General features: G+C 37.5%; 1 protein-coding gene across 4 annotated transcripts; it reads right to left on the bottom strand.

Moving 5' to 3' along the window:
* Positions 1-10,372: 10,372 nt before the first annotated feature.
* On the bottom strand, positions 10,373-19,714 carry ZNF281 (zinc finger protein 281). 4 transcript variants are annotated; one of them, XM_045456572.1, is made up of 4 exons: positions 19,632-19,714; positions 17,194-17,235; positions 16,162-16,210; positions 10,373-15,210 (listed from the first exon to the last, which is right to left on the bottom strand). In XM_045456572.1, the coding sequence occupies exons 2-4, from the start codon at positions 17,211-17,213 to the stop codon at positions 12,508-12,510; spliced, it is 2,772 nt and encodes a 923-aa protein (XP_045312528.1). In that variant the 5' UTR covers positions 17,214-17,235; positions 19,632-19,714; the 3' UTR covers positions 10,373-12,507. The 4 variants fall into 4 exon arrangements, with proteins under 4 accessions (XP_045312528.1, XP_045312527.1, XP_045312529.1 ...); XM_045456571.1 differs by lacking the exons at positions 16,162-16,210; positions 17,194-17,235; positions 19,632-19,714 and adding an exon at positions 15,433-15,597 and having other exon boundaries at positions 10,373-15,206; XM_045456573.1 differs by lacking the exons at positions 16,162-16,210; positions 17,194-17,235; positions 19,632-19,714 and adding an exon at positions 15,433-15,548.
* Between the last annotated feature and the right edge of the window lie 3,263 nt (positions 19,715-22,977).

The following is a 22,977-nucleotide window of genomic DNA, read 5'->3' as shown; positions in this document are numbered from 1 at the left end:
ATTGCAAATAGATTTATTCTCATTAAAGAAATTTGGCTAATCTCGAGCTCTTATTACCTCATAATCACCGTAAATCTATCATTACAGTGAACCCAAAATTATCCAGAATACACAAGATTAGAGCTTTGGGGAAAGCCTATAGATACTAACATTCCATCAGTGATTTTAAGAAGCAGTAAGTTCCTTCGGTTTGCCAATATATTGTCAGCCAAAAACAATGATCAGAAATAAAACTGTCATTGGCCTATAAACAAGCTTAAAAACAAAATAATCGAATCAGATAGGCCCAAGGAGCTTTTCTAGGAAGGTTTCCCACTAAAAATTGCTCCAGCTTTAGCCCTGTATTCATTTCTCAAACAGTGATTGTTCAGGTTATCTTATTCCAAAAGCTCTCACCATCTGTCCCCAAATTATCCCAATAGTGGCACATCATTTAGAAATTTCTTCAGCACTATTGACATTCTGTGCTGCATAATTCTTTGGGGGATGGGGGGGGGGTGCTGTCCTAGGCATTGTAGGTTGTATAGCAACATCTCTAGTCTCTTCCCATTAAAGGCCAGTAGTACACAACATGGCTCTAAGATGTGCCAACCAAAAATGTCTCCAGATATTGCCCATTGTCCTGGGGGGGGGGGAGGGGGGGGCAAAATTGCTCCCTGGCTGAATCACTGATTTATTCATTTCTCTGGTGTCTCTGCCTCGACAAGACCCTTGTTAAAGTGCACATGCACTCCCTCAACAGTCACTGATCCAATGGCAATTGTTAATGCCTCTGAACACTGTTATGAGCCCTAGCCCCATACAGTGGCTGCTACATGTACTACTTTGTAGATGAAGAAATTCAGGTTCAGGAAGATGAAGTAACTTTTTTATTCAATGCCAGAACGAAGATTTTAAATTGGACCTAACTATAAAGCTTTTTATATGGAGAGATCCTTCCATAAGGACAAAGACCTCTGAAGAAAGAAGGCATAGTAGGATGAGTAGAGCTAAAAACTAAACAAAATAAACCCACAAGATTTAGATTCATGAAAGGGATTCACCACCCTTAAGGGAGAGGTCACTTCCCTTTCTGGGTCTCTGTTCTCCACCAGTGATAGAAAAATACTCCCATCTAGGGTGGTGGGATGGGTGAAATAGGTAACGGGGATTAAGAGTACACTTACTGTGATGAGTACAGAGTATAGAATTGTTGAATCACTGTACTGTAACTAACATAACATTGCATGTTAATTACACTGAAATTTAAAGAAACAAATTCTTATTTACTTATTTAAGAGAGATAGAGCATGCGCAGGGGAGAGGGAAAGATAGAATTTTTTTTAATGTTTATTTTTGAGAGAGAGAGAGAGAGGCGGGTGGGGGCAGGGGAAGGAATGCACACGCACTAGTGGGGTAGGGGCAGAGAGAGAGGGAGACAGAGAATCTGAAGCAGGCTCCGAACTGTCAGCGCAAAGCCCACCATGGGGCTCGAACCAACGAACAGTGAGATCATGACCTGAGCCAAAGTCAGATGCTCAACCAAATGAGCCACCAGGTGCCCTGAGTAGAATCTTTAGGAGGGACCACACTCAGCATGGACCCCCATGTGCAGCTCCGTCCCATAACCCCAGGATGACCCCAGCTGAATTCAAGAGTTGGGCACTCAACTTTTTTGGGGTGCCCCCAAAAATAAATTTTTAGAAAAGGAATACTCCCGCAACCTATAGCATACAAGTACTATGTGGACTGATGGCATACAAGTAGAATTATCATCAAATGATTTTTTTTCCCTCATGACACGTTATCAGCACCCTAAAATCTCTTCCCCAGATTCTTTCCTACCTCCTTTGGGTCTTTGTTCCAATAGTACCCCTCCTAGGACTTCCCTATATGAAAAAGCACCCACCTCACTCTCACTTTCTGGTCCCTTTATTTTTTGTTCCTAGCACTCACCCTACTTCACATCATAGTGGACATTTGTTCACCCAGCTCCTCCGGTAGAATTTAAGGACACTTAATTTTCTTCTCTTTTCACTTCTATTCACCTCACAATGCCTGGCACACAGTGGGCACCTAGATGTTTTCTCAGTGGATTCTTAAAAACTAAACCAAAGATCATGGGGTTCCTGGCTGGCTGCTGGTAGAGTATGTGACTCTTTATCTTGGGGTTGTAAGTTCCAGCCCCATGTTGCGTGTAAAGATTACTTAAAAATAAAATCTTAAAAAAAAAAAAAAAAAAAAAAAAAAACTAAACTAAACCAAAGATTGTAACTATGTGTGGTGATGGATGTTAAGTAAATTTAATGTAGTAATCATTTCACAATATACACATGTATCAAATCATTATGTTGTACACCTAAAACTAATAGAATGTTAACATGTCAGTTAAAACTCAATCATAAACAGTAAACCAAAAAAATGCAAAAATTAAAGCAGGAAAATTGGAATTAAGGACCAATTAATCAGATGGATTTTGATTTGAGATGAGAAAGGAAAGCCAAGGAGGTGGTGTTGGAGCATTGGCTAATGTTTTAAACATTCTAAAACTTTTCACTAGACGAGAATTAGGGCTGCCAAAGACTAAGCAGAGGAATTATTTGCTAACGAAAAGTAATGCCATATTTCTCTATATTGCCTTCCTTTCAGCTTCTAAGACTGACGAGATAGATGCAAGGAATACTTCATGGAATGAAAAATCTTGCAAATCCCAGTACCATATAATCTCTTTTATTTGTATGGCATCTTTTTCTTGATGCAATGATCATCTATATACATTTGGACTTGCTCAGGAAGCAATATACTGAAATGTTTGATGTTAAAAAAACATTTAGCTTAATTTCTGATTACCATATAATACAAAATACTAGTGACTAATGTGTCTGATTTCACTAATAGATTAGCAAAAGCTTTCTTTTCCACATTCTCCTTCAACATTATTTAATGCTTAATCCAACACATATACAAACTCTGAATTTTGTAGTGGGTAGATTATGAGGAGTTGAAAATTATGAGATTAAGAAGTAGCTAAATGGAGAAGGGAATACATTCCCAAGTTCAAGACCAGTTGTCCCAGTTTCAATCTGGATAACAATGTAATTGGGACCAAAATCAAGAACATTGAGCACCATAGGTTTCTAACTTAAAAAATATATATTATGTTTACTTATGAGAGTCTCTGGTAACAGTAAAATGCTCAATTTACTTTTATTAAAAATGGCTAAAATTTTAAATCAAATCAGCTAAGTGCAACTATAAAATTATCAATATATTTCTTTTTATCTATTCCTAATGTAAAATACAGTGATGCTGTATTTAAGAGAAAAAAATATGACTAAAACTTATTTATAAATGAATAAGTTAATAGGCTTCAACTAACCTGATGGTTTCATAGAACAAATGGCAGAAAGGAATGAGAATTTTGAAGATATCCATTTCCAAAGTATAAACTAAATTTATTGTTTCTTCTAAGTACACTATCGTGACCATTTCTAAAGAATAACTTATTTCACATGTTCACAATGTAAATACTAAATATCTTTATGAATTATTTCATTTTACTTTTCAACCGACATTTCTAGATATGCATTGTAATCTTATCATGTGAACAAAATTCAGTGTTTTTCAAAAAGAGATCTTTGACGTACATTTTATAATACACCAGAACAACTGCTGCTCTCCAACATTTGAAAGCCTCCTGAAAGATTTGAAGTGGCTGCTCTTAACACACAGGGAGAAACTGGATCTACCTTAAACCTTATATGTGTTCAGTGAAGTTCAATTCTCTAGCCATGTTTCTGAGAAATGAGCTTTTTCAAATCCAGTCAAGTCAGGTTCAGGCAGTGGTTTGCTTCCTATTGATAGGCTAAACTTTTTTCCTTTCTCTTCACAATCTTAATAGCTCTAAACACATTAATCTTATTTATTGCTGAGCAATGTCCCTACCATCTGCTCTTGCTAGTATTCCATCTAAAAATACAATTCTCTTTTTAATATATTCAGCCCCAGTAATTTGTGTTCTGAATATTTTATTACAAAGCAAGTACATGGGGGGGGGGGGGTGTTAGAATAAACTTGATCATCTAAATAATTATTTATATGTGGTTTATAAACAAAATCACCAACTGAAGTCTGAAAAGCAATTCTACAAATATTTTGAATTTCTGCTCTGATATTCAGCTGCCAAAATTCCAACTGATATTCAGGACTGAATGTTTTTAACAAGCAGTACTTTCAGACTGTTCAAAATGTTTTTGTATTTTAGCTCCAGATGGAGTATTGGTCCAGTTGGGTGAGTGACTGATATAACCCAGAGTGATCATTTCTTATTAAATTAGAAAATGCATATTATTTATTTTGGGTTTGAAAATCAGACAAATAATTTCTATCATTAAATGCCATGGGAAGCCTTGAAATGATTCCATAATTATACATCCAATCTTATCAATTTTTACTTGCATGTTACGTAAGATTTCAATTACATACACAGATGAACTGATGGGATTTAAAAGCAAAAAAAAAAAAAAAGTTCCCCCTTATAATTCTTTCTTAGCTACCTAGTTTTTAGATAAGAATAAAAGTGTTCTTTTACCCTGTATTAACCAATTAGTTGTTTGTGAGAACATTATTTTTTATAAATTAAGATGTTCACCCATACTAAATTACAGTAATTCAAAATCTCAACAGTTACAAGGCAGGGAATTTAAATGTTCTCGTTAGAAATACATGATTATGCAAGATGCCCCCCTTTCTCCCAACTTTTCCTAAATACTACCTTTTCTCCTTTCATAGGTCATACACACTAGCATTATCAGCAAAAATAACATTGTATCTTTCACTAATATACCTTTTCTCTCCTTGTCAAATATCAATTTGCTTTAGAGGTTTAATAAAATTAAAGTGTGAACAAAACGAAAACTGTAATTTTCTGTTCATTCCCCCAGCCTTCTCTAGAAATCTCCCCAAATCGCATTTTAATTGTGCTTCCATAATACATTCCTGTGATTCATCAGCAGTAACCCATATCAGCTTACTGTTATTACCAGTCTCCCAAATGCATCTCATTCAAATCTTTAAGATCTTTTACTATACGACTATGGTAAACACATCCACTAACATTAATCTCCTTACATCCCTTTACACTTTCCCTTTACACAATCCTTCCTTTTCAAAGACAAATCTGTCACAACAGTTTGAATGCTTTTGACACTATGTTCAACATTCTTAGGTATTTTATATTCAAATAAATCCTGAACTATGTTTACTTATGATTTCTTCTTTACTAAAAATGAAACAATTAAAAAAGTTAAGAGTGTAATGATTTCAGATTACCCATATAAATTTTCTTCACCAAACTTTTAAGAGATTAGCTAAATTGCTAACATTAACACTCATAAAAAAAGATACACAGCTGACTACTCCAAATGTGATCGAAACATATATGATCTTAGTGGGAAAAATCACATTAAAAAAATAAACACTTCAGGCAGCTGGGTGGCTCAGTCAGTTAAGTGTCCAACTTCGGCTTAACTAAATCAAGGTCATGATCTTGGCGGTTTGTGAGTTCGAGCCCTGCGTCAGGCTCTGTGCTGACTGGAGCCTGGAGCCTGCTTTGGGTTCTGTGTCTCCCTCGCTCTCTGTCCCTAACCAGCTCATGCTCTCTCTCTCTCTCTTCTCAAAAATAAACATTAAAAAAAAAAAAAAATCTTGGGAACTTCTGCAGCATTGTCTCCCAAACTCAAAGGAATAAAATTCCACAGTAACTTAGAAACAACATAATTCTTAACAATATTAACACAATTTTAAGATGTTCATTGAAAGGCTAAACAAAAGGGGATCAAACAGGACTAATTTTTAAAAACGTTTTAATGCACGTATGCAGTGCTATGAACCTCAATCAGTTTTCTAATATTGTGCTTAGGACAGTAAAATTTACATGTTAGGTCTATTAAAAGCAAATATTTTCCTAATAACTTTCATTCCTGTACTTCATCCATTTGCAAGAGGAAAACTCCAGGTCTCATCTCAGCCTGCTTTCTAATCTCTTACTGAACACTTTTGTTATTTGGGGCCACTAAGTAACAAAACTGCAGCCTCAGAGAGGATATTTCCAGGACCACTACTAAACTGATCAAGGTCATGGGTTGTCTATTCATGGAGACCCACAATGATACCCATTTACAGTTCTCATTATCCTCCAAAAAGAAGGAACTCTCTTTCAAATGTTTATACTTGGCTTCCTTGTAGGAAGAGCCTAGTTTATGTGCAACCAAACATAAAATAGTTACATTGCTGATCTTGTCATTCAATTTTGCAATCCACTGTTAAAAAGAAATTAATCTAAAAATGTCACTCCCAGATTTAAAAAGCTGTATTTATCTCAAAAATCAAGATTAAACTTTAGCTCCTTTTAATTTTCCAATAATGCTTATAAAAACAAGATCTTGTATAAAGTAGAATGAACAAATGAGTCAGTCACAAGTTAAAATTAAACAACACTTTTCAAAGCAAAACCTAAAAAATAATAAGTAGGGAGTTTCCAACATGTTACACTCACACTTTTTCTTTGTCAGAACACAATATGCCTTTATACACTGTACTTGTACATCTCTTTCTTGGTGGTTGGGGATGTTGATTCAGAGATTTTGTCTTAATTCCTCAATTCTGTGCATATTCAGTTCAACACATATAACAATAATTTTGACTGCAATTGTTTTGGTAAGAAAAGTTATTTGCAATTCTCACCAACCAATGGGAGCTGTGTGACTTTATGAGTTACTAAAGAAAAGATTTAATATATAAACACAAAGATTAGCCATCTTTTTCCTAGATTGGGAATGTAAACAGAAGTTCACCACAGTTGTCTGTTAAGAGTTATTTATTAATTGTTCCACAATAGTACTAAAGTTCATACCAAACCAAAGTACCTAAAGAAGTTTGAACTGAGAGAATGACAAAATACGAACAGTTTTTCAAAGATCTCCTTTACCTTTCTAGTTACTTAAATTCCCCAGGACCCTTATCAATATTGGAGTAAATTTTATATTCCCTATTTTCCTTCAAACCTATTCCTTTCCTTCTCCTATTCTAACATATTGCTTACCTCCCTTAACACACAACCTCTGCTCATTATTCTTTTACTCCCTACAAACACAGGAAACAAAATTTTCCCTTTGGAGTATAAGATCCAAATCATTACATTTTTCTCCAGCTGTTTATCTACATTTCCCAAGAGATACTTATCTCAACATGTAACAACATACTTCTCAAGGCTTATCTTGCACAGTATATTTCAACCTAGCTAGTCACACTCAGGCTATATGAAGCAGTTTTCATGTTATTAAGAACTCAGTATTATTCTTTAGGCAAAAAGATGTGGGGTGGCTGTGGGCTTTCATTTTTATCAATATACTTGCTTATGAGGGAAGCTACTCCTGTGCAACTGAAGCAGCACAATGGTTGACTGTAGTTATTATACACTGTTAACACATTTCTTTGTTGATTGAAAATACTGAACAATTGTCACGTTTAGCGTCTCTATGGTACTTATTATCAGATGGGAAACTGTGCAGAGAATTATATTCCACTAATTATCTGACCAGCTTTATCATAAAACTTTATGGCCTTATGTAACCTAAATGTGGTTCCATAAATGCTAAGTAACTAATTAAATTGCAGATAAAGAAACTTTTAAGTATGCCTAATATCTGACGCTTAATTTAGGTAATGACTATTTATAACACAAAATTTCAATATTTAGGCATTCTTCTAAGGCAGAGATTCTTTTTTTTTTTAAGCTTATTTATTTTTTTAGTAATCTCTACACCCAATGTGGGGCTCGAACTCACAACCCTGAGATAAAGAGTTGCGTATTCTTGCCACTGAGCCTGCTAGGCGCCCCAAGGCAGGGAATCTTTTTTTTTTTTTTTAATTTTTTTTTTTCGTTTATTTATTTTTGGGACAGAGAGAGACAGAGCATGAACGGGGGAGGGGCAGAGAGAGAGGGAGACACAGAATCGGAAACAGGCTCCAGGCTCTGAGCCCTCAGCCCAGGGCCTGACGCGGGGCTCGAACTCACGGACCGCGAGATCGTGACCTGGCTGAAGTCGGAGCTTAACCGACTGCGCCACCCAGGCGCCCCAAGGCAGGGAATCTTTAAGGTCCACAGGTTAAGAATTTTTTATTGGAGTTTGTTCATTTTGAGGAGGGGGGTGGTTATTGTGAGTATACAAATTGGCTTGTAAACTTTCATGTGCAAATATATTTCTGGTAACGAATGGGGGTGGGGAGATATCAATTCTCTCATCAGCTGCCCAGAGTTTGAGACACTAAAAATGTTATATATAGTTCTCCCTAGAGCAAAGGTTCATGAAAATCTTACAGTAGAATCTACTTACGTTGGTCACTCACATGCAGTCAATACTTTTTTAAAAAGCGAAACAGGTAAAAAGGAGAAATAATTTTAGAATTGTATGCCCTCTGTATGGTTTAAACTCACTATAATTTCAGAGGATTTATTTTCAAGTTTTTTGATCAAGGATAAGACAATAGAATTCCTAATGCTGTCTTTATGTTAATGTTCATTTTAAGTAATCAATGACTAAGGACGTAAATAACAAGTGGAACTAACACGTTTTCCCTCAAAATCTGCCAGGAACTCGTTATCCTCTCATAGACGGTATGAGTATCATAGCACCAAAAAAGGAATCTTGCATCACATTCTAAAAATTAAAACCTGTCATTATGGATCACAGAAAACATGAAGACCATAAAACTCAAAAAATGGTAAGTCTTCAGATGTAGTTTACTTTAAAAACATAACTTTGAAGTTCAGAAGTTAATTTTCATTTGAAGAAAGTTCTTTAGTTTAACAAGACCTACGAATTTGGAAGCTAAGGACTGTGTATGTCCTATTGCTCAAACTGTCACCCAGTTCAGGCTTAAATGCTACTAATTACAAGAAACTACAAAATGCCAGATACCAGGAATGAACAAAAAGTTTTGCCTTTCTCACCTAATGTAATACAGAAAACTAAATGTGAGGCAGAAATATTTGTATCACTGTTTGCAATTTTTTAGAAATATTAAAAATTTTAAGTACAGGGCCACCTGACTGACCCGGTCGTTAGAGCATGTGACTCTTGATCTACGGGTCATGAGTTCGAACCCCACACTGGCGGTAGAGCCTACTAATAAAGAAAAAAAATTAAGCACAGATCTTTTTCCACGTATTTCTGTTCTCATTATTGAATTACCACACAAATTACTGACTAGCAACTGCTAAATTATGGTAAATTATGGTACATTCATCCCGAATGTACAGCAACACAACAGTTTTCTACTTTATACCCTAACACCTTGAAAGTAAAAACCTTAATTTTAAAATGACCATATTCAAATATGGCCATTCCACAAACAGAAGAAAACGGGGGGGGGGGGGGGGGGAGAGGTGGGTAAAAAAAAAAAAATGTTAAGGTTAACCTAGAATGGAGAAGTCAATCATCTGTGCAGAAAAATTAAGAATTGGATTTGAATGCAGAATCAGGGAGATTCTGTTTAGCAGTCTTGTTCGAGAAAATACCAAAGCTAGGAAATGACCTTGGCAAAGAAAGAACTAATTTACTTTTCCCAGTCATATGGGCCCAGCAGATTATTTCTCTAGAGACAAACCCATGTTTATGTCTAATATAATTTACATTTCCCTGTAATAGTATCATATACCCAAAAAAAGCAAAGCTTCAAAGACCTATTCTATCCTTTAATATTTTTACTCCTTAATTCAACATTTGTAGCTACTGAATTTCAAAGCATAATTTTCTCATGATTTTACATAGCCACCCACAATTTTTTCTCCATCTTTAAAAGGTACTTACTTTCAAATATCTCTTCTGCATCTTCAATATTTAAATGTCTTACCTCTTTCCTTCTGATATCTATATTCAACTTTTTTAAACATTGTTAGACTATGACTAATAATTTTCCTACTAAAAATGCTCAAGGCCCTTTTTGTGTCCTACTGTTATTACAACCTTTTTGAGGCAAAAAGGATGCATCTAGAACCAAAAGATATTGGAATCTGATTTTAAGTGAGGCCTCAATAGTCTCTCTGATGTAATACTTAGGATACGTAACCCAATTTCAACAAAACATGTTCTAATTTACATATTAACTTTCTACCCTTCCATATAGTGCACCTCAAACACAAAATGCTCAACCAGTTTTCAAATAAAATAAACCTAGAAACATGAAATACTTACGTTAAAAAAAAAAAACAATAGAAATACAAGTCTCTAAACTGCAAGTTATACCACTGATGTGAATATTTTAGAAAATGTAGTTCATGAAAAAAACTGAAAAATGTTACTGGATATTAAGTGATATCTCCTTTCTTCAATTTTGTGATTAACAGGTCTTTTATTGGTAGTAAACTAGAGCAAACAATCAGAATAATACATATGCAGTATTCAGTACACACAATAAAAGTTAAAGAAATTCAAAACCTGTATAAAACAAACACTGGAGAAAAATCATACAGCTTAAGAGATACAGTGGTAAAGGTCCTCTCCATCCTTTGATTACAGCTTGTACTCTGTACCCAATAGAACTTACTGCACTTACCAAAATAAGAAATACAGACGTTTTAGTATTGATGTATTTAAGAGGATTAAACACATTTTCTAAGAATCTTGCAATGACAAATAGGTGACCCTTTAGCTGGTAAGCAGACTTAAGGGAGGAAAGTGGGGAAAGGAAATTAACTAATATTTTGTAACCATTTTTAATAATTTCTTATTTTCCAAACACTGCTTTCATAACAGAAGTGTTTTACACTTGCACAATATTAATTACTTTATTATACATGGAAGCCTGTGGTAGGCTGATTACACAATAAGACTGCAAACAACCAGTGGTACTTTTCTGACGTCAGAAGAGTACATAAGACTGAAACATCACCAAAAGTACATAAAAAACTCATCAGCATAAACATCAAAGTACATTAAAAAATATAATCAGGAAAAAAATACAATTGCTAAAAAGTGGTTTAGAGCAAAGCCACTGTCTTATCAGTAGCTTCAAATGGCAATTAGCGTTCATAGCAAGTTTTGATGACTTTACAAGACCCCTGTACAATACTGACTAATGCACCCTTTTAAAATGTACATTAAAGGCTGCAATTTCACAAAGAGGTTCTGATGTCACTACTAAATGCAGACACTTATTCCTCACATTAGCTAGGTCACCAGTTGGAATTACAACCTTATTAACAGTATCTGTAGCTCAGACTATGTGGGGCTTTATTATACATGGAAATCTCTATGGTTTTTTTTTTTTTTTTTAAGATGGGGGGTTGTTTATCCTATTATTTAGTATTTGAATGTCACAAGGCATATAAAATGCCTAATGAGTTACCTAATGGAATGTAAATCATTCTAAAATTGAAACTGTCCAGAGAGAAGAGGGAACAAGGCAGGCTCAGAACTTTAAGAAAGAGGGTAAGTCAAGAAAAGAACAAAAAAACAGAAGTGTGGGTGACACGTAATAACACAGACAACGATGCTTTAAGCCATGTATAATAAATAATGCATACCCCAAATTTCAAAAAATTATGTAATTCCAACTTGGGTTCTAATACTGGATCCAACCAACCACTTGGGTGTCAACACTGTGCCAGATATTATAACTCCTAATGGAACTACAGCCCTGTTACAGTTGGGATAAGGAGAGGGTGCTATTTTTTCTTCTTCTTTTATTAAAGCTATCATTCCAGGCTTTGATCAAAGATCCAAGAATATTTGTTCTACCAGGCTGGAATGAATGGTTTGGAAGTTCAGAGTACATTTAAAAGCTGCAACAAAACATAGGTAGCCAACATCTCAGAATTTTGGATCAGCCTAGATGGAGACAGCAATTTGAAATGTTTTCGATCCCTTACTTAAAATGATGAAATGTGTATCAGCCCAGATAGAGCAATTTGAAATGTTTTCGATCCCTTACTTAAATGATAAAATGTATTATCATACTATCTGTAAATTGGATATTCCATTACAGTGATAACGTACAGAATTCCCATGCGTTATTACACTTTCCTGAGAGTAAAGCAATTAGAATAACCTTAATCCTAGCAACAAAAGTTTTTTTTTTTTTTTTGTGGGTTTTTTTTGTCTTTTTTGTAGGTTTTTTTTTTTGTTTTTGTTTTTTTTGCTTTTTTTGTTTTTTTTTTTTTTGTATTTTTGTGTTTTTTTTGCATTTAAAACTTTTGGGCTATTCCCTGACAATCTATACATGTAAATTTGATTGCTAAACATTGTCACTTTGAATGTCAAACTATTTTTAATCTATTGATTTTGATTAAAAATCATAATACAAACAGAGCTAAAATCACACTAACAAAATAAACTAAATATGAAAAGTTGCATTGAAAGGGCATTACATTATTCTTAATAGGATCGTGTAGAAACATTCCAATGGCAGTGTTCTCAAAATAAAACAAAATTACATTAGACCTCCAGCCTGGTCACTTTGGGGACCTTACCTGTAACTTTGGCTGGTGGGTGTCTTTACTCTCGTACTACATGGCTCACTTACATCAGACATCATATTTGTATACCCTGAGAAATCTGACACTGAAGTCCTTACTCTATGGTCCACTTCTCCATTAGAGTTAGTGATGAAGGTCATTGGCACCCTGCTGCCCGACTTAAACTGAGAACCAAACGCTTGTGCAAAGTTCTCAATCTGGTACGTTGTTCTAGGCTCTATGTCTTTCTGAGGATCTATCTGGCTAGCTAACTCCTGAGATGGAATCTGAAAGCTTGTTGAGGACTCTAAATTTTTCTGTTGTTCCTTCTGGCTAGTCAATTTCTGAGATGAGGACTGGAAGGCTGATGAAGTCTCTAAATTCTTCTGAGAATCTATCAGATCATCCAGCTCCTGGGAAGGTGTCAACTGCTGATGTGTAGCATCCAAAGCAGATAAATAAAGACCTGGTTGAGATCCAAACAACATCCCAAAAGGAGGCTTTGGCAATGAAGATGGCAACACTGAGGTAACAGATTGGCCGAAACCACACTCCAAAGGAGATGTAGTGTATATTTGTTTTTCTGGAAATAAAGTGTGGTTGTGGAGAGGTGAAGACAAACTGACAAACTGGAAACCGTGTCCAAGAGTAAAACCTGCATTAGTGGATTTTTCAAAAGCCTGTTGGAGGTATTTGGAGTATTCTTGCAACATGCTTGCCTTATCACTTGAAGATGTTTGGGTGCCTGGGCTCAAATTTTCTTCTTGAACCAACTCTGAGTGTTCTCCTGAGGTGTGTAAATCCACTCGTGGTTCCGTTATGTTGAAAGGATCCTCTTTCTGGCTTTCTGATTTGTTGGAGTATTGATCCAAAATACTTTGTAAAACCTCATCAGGAATTCCAGACTTGTCATGACAAGACTTAATTTCAGCATTTAGAGCTGAGGAGTCAATAAGGGACAATGGAGTCTCATTGTCCAAAACACTGACACCTGCAGACTGAATGACGGACTGTTGGGAGACCATGTGTCCTACATTTATAGAAAAGGCACTGTTGCTGCTGGCAGTTGGTAAATATCTTCTTTTCTTTGAAAACTGCATGGCATCATCATAATTACTACTTATTTGACCTTGTTTACCACTGGTACTTTGGAGAAGACTAATAGTCTCCACACTATTATTCGAAACTATGCCAAGTGAGCCACCTGGTTTCCCTGACAAGGACTTCTGTCCAATGATGTCTGGTAATGGTGACACAAAATTAAGGTAGCTTTTCTCTGTATTCTTTCTGCTTCCTTTCTTAAAGATCAGTTTTGGCACCCTTTTCTGCAGTTCATCAATACCAGTGCCAATTATGCCTCCACTGGAAGACACAGTAGGCATTTCTACTGAGTAACTCTGCATGTTTATATTATTTGAAATTTGTGATTCACTTGTTTTACCAGTCTTATGTTCCTTATTTTCAACAGCTATACTTTTTGACTTCGTTTTTCTCCTTGAAGAACTTGTATTTCCCTGAGACAACACAGCCAGATTACCCATACTGCTATGGGTTGATGACCCAGGTTCTGCACCAGCGGCTCCTTTAGCTATGGCTTCACCACATGTGCGCCTGTGCTTCAACAGTCTATCAGTCCTTGAAAAATACTGTTGGCAAGTGTCACATTTATATGGCTTTTCTCCACTATGCGTCCTCTTGTGTCTCTCCATATGGTACTTCTGAATAAACTTCATGCTGCACTGATCACATCCAAATGGCTTCTCTCTACTATGAATTTTCTCATGTCTCTGTAGTAGGTATTTCTGAATGAAACCCATACTACACTGGCTGCACTGGAAAGGTCGTTCTCCAGTATGAATGAGGACATGTCTCCGCAGGTGATAGGAGCTTCTGAAAGCAGCACTACAGTGATCACAGATATGAGGTTTCTGACTTGGGGAGAGGATGGCACCTTCTCCATCTCCAACCAAAGAAGGTTTGGAAGATGCACTTGGCTTCCTCTTGGCTTTGATTCCCTGAGATTCTGGCTTTGGCCTCTTTGCCTTTTTGACATTAGTGTCCTGCTTTGGCTCCTCACTGCCATGGTGGTCATCAGTCCTGCTACTGCTGCTGAGCAATACGTCACGGTGGTGCTGGGCTGGTTGCTGCTGGGCATGCTGGTGGAGAATACTGAGGTCCTGGATGACGCCGTGGCTCCCCCCATCCCCGCCTCCTAGGCCAGGAGATCTCTCCTCAGCCCCAGCGAACAGCCCCCCATAGTGGTGGTGGTGATGGTGGTGGTGGGACTGCTGCTCCTCAGGATCTGCGGGTTTCTCCTGTTTGATGCTAACCAAAGACTGCAAGAATCCCCAGGAGGTCCTCTGCGAGGGGAAGGCCGCGGCTGACGCCGCCGGCTCCTTCTTGAAAGTCATGTCCGGGGCTGGCGGTGGGGGGGGCTCAGCGGCCGGGGCTGCGGAGGTAGAGGAGGATAACACGCACTGCGGGGGAGGGGCGGCCGACCCCGCCGGCCGGGTGAAGCTGGTGACCGGCGGAAGCCGGTGGTTGAACATAACCATACCCTGGGGAAAGGTGGGTTCCATCTCTGCCCTCCTGCTGCTGCCGCTGCCGCCGCCGCTACTACCACCGCCGCCGGAGCCGCTACCACCGCTACTGCCGGTACCACCGCCGCCACTCAGGAACCCACTGCCGATTTTCATACCCCGAAGGAGGCCTGGCTGAGGAGAGGAGGAGGAAGAGGGAAGAGGGAGGAAAGGGGGTGGAACCGGGCCCCGGGCCGGGACCACCGCAGCGCCCAGGACCCCGCCGCGCCGCCGCCCAGACCGCAACGCGCCCAGCACTAATTCCCAGCCCGGTCGCCTCCGGCACCGGCACACATGGTCCTGGGACTCTTCCCTGGGCCTCGCCCTCTCCCTCTCAGACCCACCGGCAACACTTACGGGTACCGCCGCCGCCGCAGCCGCCGTCGCCTCCAGTTAATAAAAATAACGCCGTCCTCTCCACAATGGAATTAAAAGCCTCCCCTGTACTGCGCAGCCGCGGCGCGGTGTCTGCTGGGAACTCTTCAACCCAGCCAGAGGGGAGCTCTGCGGCGCCACGGCGCCTGCGCTGCAGCTTCCGCCCGGTCTGCCTGTCAATCACTGGGGCGGTTGGGCGGAGGGGAGGCCCAGGGCTCGAGGGGCGGGGATTTGGGTCCCCTGTAGAAAGAGGCTTCCAGGCGAACGGGCGTGATTGGTGGGCTGCACTGACGGAGTTGGACGTGGGTGAGGGCTTCTGGGGGAGGACGCTCAGGGGGTGGAACCCAAGGGGCGGAATTACGCGGGACCTTACTGCGGCGTGGCTCGGGGGCTGCAGAGAAAGAGGCTGGCAAGATGGGGGAAACTGAGGACTGAATGTTGGGGCTTTTTCTAGCTTACAATTTGTAGTCTAGGTATTGAATCACACTCCAAACCCAGAAGTGGGTCACTTAGGGCACTTTTGGTTCTGCCTAAAAGCAGTAAACTTCAAATGCCCAACATTTATTAAAACAGATTTCTTCCGTTATCCCTCTTAGGTTGGAAATATTTTAATAGTGGGCGTGTACCTTTGCATTTATAGGAGGAGCCTGCTTTGAAACCGTTGCAAAAAAAAAAAAAAAAAAAAAAAAAGTTGTTTTACTGCCAACCTACCTGAAGGCTACTGAAGAAGGAAACCGCGTGTAATCCGGGTGCTGCAGCCCTGTAAAACACGCCCACACTCATACTTCATCATCATCAGATGTTATTTAAATGCCCACATACCTTTTCAGTCTGGCTAATGACTCTGTTTGCAATGTTACAATGTTGCCTAGCCCCTTATGTTACTTATTTAGGAAAAACTGACTACCAGGCCCTTCTAAGACGTGTACTAGGATTCACTCTGCCCTCCCCCAGTATAGACTGCTGAGAAACGCGTGCAAAATTACAAATTTTTTCTTGAGGGAAAATTACAAAGTAAAATCTTGAAATCAGAGACTAACAAATACCACACAAGTCTCTACTCAGTGGCTAGTGTACACAAAGCACTCACTTTCATATTAAACGTGCCAAAATCTAAACCAGCTACTTGCCTAACAAAGCCTATATAAATCACAATTTTTTTCATAAAAGAACTAGAACCATCACAATAATTCGTTTACGTAGTATATTTTCTTCGTGAAATTTCAAGTCCATTTTCTCACAATATTTCTAACTAAATAACTGCTCATAACTAAATAGTAAATGACTTCTCTGAGAAACTTCACCATTGAAACCATAAGATTATTCATTATTCTTTATGGGCCTCTCTGAACCTGTGCAGAAACTTAAAAGGTAATATTTATGAACATTTGGTGGTAAGAAATATTATTCTAATTCCATGAAGTTACCTATAAGCATTCTGCCACTTAAATTGTAAAACTTGAATACCGTCAAGGGTAGCTAAGTGTTAAAAGAAAGACTGAAAATTCCAAAACTTAAGGCAGTAGTAAAATATTAGTCAATGCCTGTGAGAAATGAGGCTGTCCCTTTATTCAGGGCGTCAGTGTTTAATGGTAAGCTGGGATGCATATAAGCTAGTCCAAGCATGAAGGGCAGTAGGACACTCATATGAAAAGCCAACTTTGTTCCTCAGTTATCAAGATAAGAAACCTGTCATTTCTCTCATTCACTCTGTCAGCCTTGAGATACTCCAAGCAGACTTACCTCTGTGTTGTATACCCCATATATCAGGAAGATGAAGAGACCCTGTAAAATAAAATGGAGGGAAAAAGCTGTTAACGCTAATCATTTCAGCAGTAGAAATACCTGAAATAAACTTTCCTGGGAACAGACAAAAGAAGACACACTTCATCAAGGTCAATTTATTTTTCTATTTTTCACCATTAGAAGCTGTACCTTGAGCATTTATAAGGTAACATACCAGCACATCACTTACAGTGGTTGTGCTACGCAATTCTTCATAAATAGAAAATAAAAATACCATTCCTGGTACATAGAATATTAATTATAAAAATCAAAATGCCAGTCTCTGAAAGATAGCTAGGTAATGAAAAAATTAAACTCAGAAAATGTCGTCAAAGTAATCAATAGCACTCAGCATCAATATTTCTAAACACTGTTTTAGACTATGGAAAATGGAATATATTGGTTAAAGTCTTCACAGGAGTAAAAAAATTTTTTTTTAATGAAAACAACTAAAAGGATAAACTTAGGGTAATAAATAGTTTCTAAACAATATTTAAAACTCCAGTTCAGGTTAAGATAAAATTTCACATTATCACTTGTAAAACTACACACATTTTTATTGTAAACTTTTTATAAAGAAGTTTCAAAGATCTGCTGTTTATTAGTCCTTAGTTTTAGAAAATACTTAATTGTAAAATATAAAATGAATCTCACTCTTAAATCTAAAATATTAAATTTTTTAAGAAAATAAAACTGATGTAGTTTAAACTTATTAGAGAAAATAGCAAGAAATTTTCCATGTATTTTGGCTTTGCAGGGGAAAGAAAAAATCTATATTATCCTATTCTTGTTAGGTATGAGTAAACCAAATATGAGATAGATGCCTGGACTAAAGTCTGGAAATGGTTCAAATAGTTAAGAAATGTGACATTTCAAAAGGAAAATATTACAGGAATATTTTAATATTTGTTTTATATCTGCATACTTAACATCTTACAGATAACGGAAACAATCCTATAATAAGGAGATTGAATAAAACAGAACTAGGTTTTGCTCGTTAGTTTCTTCTGTAACATATTTTATTTTTTAAGAACAATTTTACTTTCTTTATTATTTTCTTATGTAATCTTTACACCAACATGGGGCTCAAACTCACAACCCTTGAGATCAGGAGTTGCATGCAATACTGACTGAGCCAGGTGCCCCTCATCATTTTACTTTAGTATGGTATGTTCATTACAATTAATCTTACAAGTTTTCAATACTACTCTCTATATAACATCAGAAACAAACTTTCATTACATGTATTTGTATTAGGAAGAAAGGTTGATAAAGAGTTTTGAACAACCAAAAATGTCTGCTGGGTCATTGACTTTTAAAAATTCAAGTACAGTGAGAGTTTCTTCACTGTGTATACATCACGTCCCATAGCTCAATATCAATACTCAAATCCATCCAAGTAGCCTTTCTCAAGATCTACATAGTGTGAATTCAAGCGTCTTAGATGATACTCATTTTATAGGCTACTTGTTTGCCTATATTCTAGATAATTCAAGAAAAAAGTTCTCTGACTTATGACAAAACTATACAATAATTAATAGTGCTCCTTCCTTTCATAATTGCTAATTCTTTATTTCCTATTGTGTTATATAGATATAAAATTAAGAGTAGGTCACTCAAATTACTTCTATGTACGAGACAGGAGTATTTTGCTTTGTGTACCTAAGTACACAGGAGTATTTTGCTTTTGCAGTACCTAAGTTCTTCACCACGATGCCTTGTGTATGGAACAATAGGCACTGTGATTTCTATATGTTAAGAAATTCATCTGTTGGGGTGCCTGGGTGGCTCAGTCAGTTAAGCAGCTGACTTCAGCTCAGGTCATGATCTCATGGTTTGTGGGTTCGAGCCCCGTATCGGGCTTTCTGCCATCAGCCAGGAGCTCGCTTCAGATCTTCTGTCGCCCTCTCTCTCTGCCCCTTCCGTATGCTCTCTCTCAAAAATAAATAAACATTAAAAAATGCACAAAAAAAGAAATTCGGCTGTTATCTATATATTTTGAGACATCTATAGAGGAACCCTTCTATGATGTGTATACTCACTTCTGTAATTTATCTATTTTGTAAATTCAATTTTCTCTAAAAGAAAAGAAAATTTCAAAAATCACATTTATTCTCCATGTCTTGGTAAAGTAAGGAGGATATGGAGTATGTTCTAATATTTTTATTTACTCTATTTCCATGTTACTTGTTATACATTTTAAGTTCTCACATATTTAACTCTTTAAAGTAATATAAAATGATCCACAACAAAAGTCTGCCTTTTGAAAAAAAGATTTAGACTGAAAAACTGTTTTAAATAAAGGCAGCTTCAGTCTCAGAAGTTTTTTTCTCTTTCTCCTTTCTCTTCAACAGATGCACACTTAAAAGCATGGTAAGCAATCCCCAAATTATTACTTCAAAGATCCTGAAAAAGCCTGAGACTTGAAATCACTCCAAGGAATCTTTGCTTTTTTTTCTCTTGGGTTGTCTACCTGATGTCACCACAACCAGCTGAAAAGTAAAACATTAATAATAATAATAATAATAATAATAACAATAATAATAATAAATTGTGTGTTTTATACATGGTGCCTTTTTTCCCCACTGATTTTACCAACTATTGACAGTTGTGATAATTTAGATCTAACTCTACAGAACTTCATAAGCTCTTCACTACTGGTTAAACATCTCATTTTCTCTTTTTTCCCAAGGGAAGAATCAAAACAGAAATAGCTAAACATAAAAATCTTAAGCCATAACTAGGAGCCACTTTTAAATCCCCGCAGGGAGAATACCTTTAAGAACAGCTGGAAGGAACCAACTGCCAAATTTCAACTGGCACTGAGACTTCTGAGCTCCTTCTACCAACATTCTGTCCCACCAAAGAGTGAACACTGTAAGTATGCCTTATTTCTGAAACGAATGATCCTTCATGTCTGTTGGGGAGTTTCTGCTATTCCATCCATAGACCTATCCATTCAAAATATATATGGAGTATTAATCTATAATGGAACCAATTTCTCAATGTTTCAATCACAGTAAAAATAACAGTAATTGGACAGGAAACATCCCAAGCGTAGCTGAATTCCTATAGCTTGTGTGTATATTATGGGCAGGAGCCAGGACCAGGGAAAGAACACAAGGGTATTACATCTGATGCTGTACAGGAGTTAAAAATAGAAACTTACAGGAAAGAAGGGGGGAAATCATGCTATATTATTTTATTTTCATTTATGTATGAAACATTAAAAACTGAGGCAGCTTTGTAAATATCTTCATTGTCCTAGAAGTTCATTGAACAACGTCGGCAGATAGATTCAATGGCTGACATCTAGTCTGTTATTTTTATATTGATTGTTCTGTACTTTCGTAGTGCACTTCATGACTGCTACAAAATCAATCTTTTCTGTGGTAATGTATTCTTTCCTGGCGATACAAAGAACAGGAAGGTGCCACTATACACAGTACATTGCCCACTCAGGAATCAGAAGAATATTAACAATGCTAATATATGTATAGCTCTCTCAAAGTACTTTCATTTGCATAATTCCATTTGTTCCTCACTACAATACTGCAAAGTAGGCAGCATGAGTGTTATTAGCTTTTTTTTACATATGAGGATTTTAAGGCTTGCTCAAAATGCCGCCGTGCTGACAAGTGGGCAGAGGCAAGGATTAGTTTCTGACTCCTCATCTAATGTGCTTTCACATATAACTGCCTTAAATAGACACCTTCGTAACTCTGAAATCACCAGCTTCAAGGTAATACAATTGGTGAGCTCTTTAAATGCTGAGGTTTTTTGAAAGCATATTATAGTTTGATTAGAACTGTAGAAGGTCAGGGACTCAGTATCCAGTAATAGAGCTGCTTAGACTAGTGCTCCACAGTGTAAGATGGCCTAGCAAATACAACAGGAAATACACTTTGCAACAGTGGTTCCTAGTTGCTATGCACCAGGTTCTGTCTTTTGTGCTTCCTTACAAGTTCTCATTCAATGATGTATACTTGCTAGTTGCTGGGAAACATATCTTTTCCCATCAAAACGCTGCTAGGTAACCACATAGTCAAATATCCTTTATCATTATCATCATTTACTGACCTTCTTTGAATGTATGGTGCTATGCTGTGTGCTTTTATTTATTTACAAACCATGCTCCAACCTAGTTTCTATAAACAATTCCTGTTTGGGGGACGAAATCCCATGGAAACAAAAGCATTAGTGTGCAAGGATATGTGTATTTGCTTGTTGCAACACTGTGTGTAGTGGTAAAGAACTGGAAACAACCTGAATGCCCTTCAACACAGGATTGGCTGAGTAAATCGTGGTCTCTTCATCCCTTAAGATACTAGGCAGCTGAAAGAATGAGTTAGAGCTATGTTTATTAGCCTGGAGTAATTTCATGAATTGTTAAAGGAGAAGAGCAAGAGGAAAAGACACGTGTGTTATATCGTCTCTTTTTTGTAAAACAAATGGCAAAACCTCCTTTCCTCCTCCCCAAATACAACTGATTCAACAGGAGAACAGGGTGGAAAGGTGCACACCAAACTGTTGTCACTGGTTTTCCTAGTGGAAAAGACGTGAGGGAGAGGAAGCAAGTCAGAAACATGTTAGAAGCACACTAGAAAAACATGTATGACCTTATCAAAGGAGGTGGAATGTACATATGGAGGGTATTAAATATAAATATAGAAAAGAGAATCTGCACATGGATAAGGAGCTAAAGATAAGATGGACAAATAAAATACTGATTTGATTTGGGGTAAGATTGGGGTTTTTTCTTGACTCCTATTATTTTTTTAAAGTTTTTATTTTTAAGTAATCTCTACACTCAAAGTGGGGCTCGAACTCACAACCCTGAGATCAAGAGTCACATGACTGAGCCAGTCAGGCATCCCCACTATTATTTTCATATAAAGAGTACCTGAGGTGCCTGCGTGGCTCAGTCAGTTAAATGTCTGACTCTTGATTTCAGCTCAGTCATGATCTCACGGTTGGTGAGTTCAAGCCCCATGGCAGGCTCTGTGCAGACCGAATGGAGCCTGCCTGGGATTCTCTGTCCCCCTCTCTCTCTGCAACTCCAGCTTACATGCACACATGTGCTCTCGCTCTCGCTCTCGCTCTCTCTCTCTCTCTCTCTCTCTCTCTCAAAAATAAATAAATAAATATAAAAAAATAAAGAGTATAATACATTTGAATGAAAAAAGTTGTAAGTGGGTTTATTTAAAATGAATTCATTGGGGCACCTGGGTGGTTCAGTCGGTTAAGTGTCAGAGCTCGGTTCAGGTCATGACCTTGTGTTCGTGAGTTCAAGCCCCGCGTCGGGCTCTGTGCTGACAGCTCAGAGCCTGGAGCCTGCTTCAGATTGTGTGTCTCCCTCTCTTTCTGCCCCTCCCCCGCTTGCACTCACACACACGCTCTCTCGCTCTCTCTCAAAAATAAACGTTAAAAAATAAGATGAATTTATTATTTTTTAAAAGTGGGGTATAATTTACCAATAAATGTATACTCGTGATTAGTAGACTAAAGAAAATAAGCAGTTTATACAGCAGAACACATCAATTTTGTCAGGGAAAGTGGGTGCATCATGAGAAGGGAGCTAAAATCTATTAAGCGACGGCCTCTTGTGGTATGTGTTTGGTTTGCTGCTCTTCTGAAGATCTGATTCTTTTTTTTTTTTTTTTTTTTTTTTTTTAATTTTTTTTTTTCCAACGTTTATTTATTTTTGGGACAGAGAGAGACAGAGCATGAACAGGGTAGGGG

Source organism: Leopardus geoffroyi, chromosome C3, assembly GCF_018350155.1.
Source record: "Leopardus geoffroyi isolate Oge1 chromosome C3, O.geoffroyi_Oge1_pat1.0, whole genome shotgun sequence".
Lineage (NCBI taxonomy): Eukaryota > Metazoa > Chordata > Mammalia > Carnivora > Felidae > Leopardus > Leopardus geoffroyi.
The sequence above is the reverse complement of the archived record's forward strand: the minus strand, read 5'-3'. Positions and strand labels throughout refer to the sequence as shown.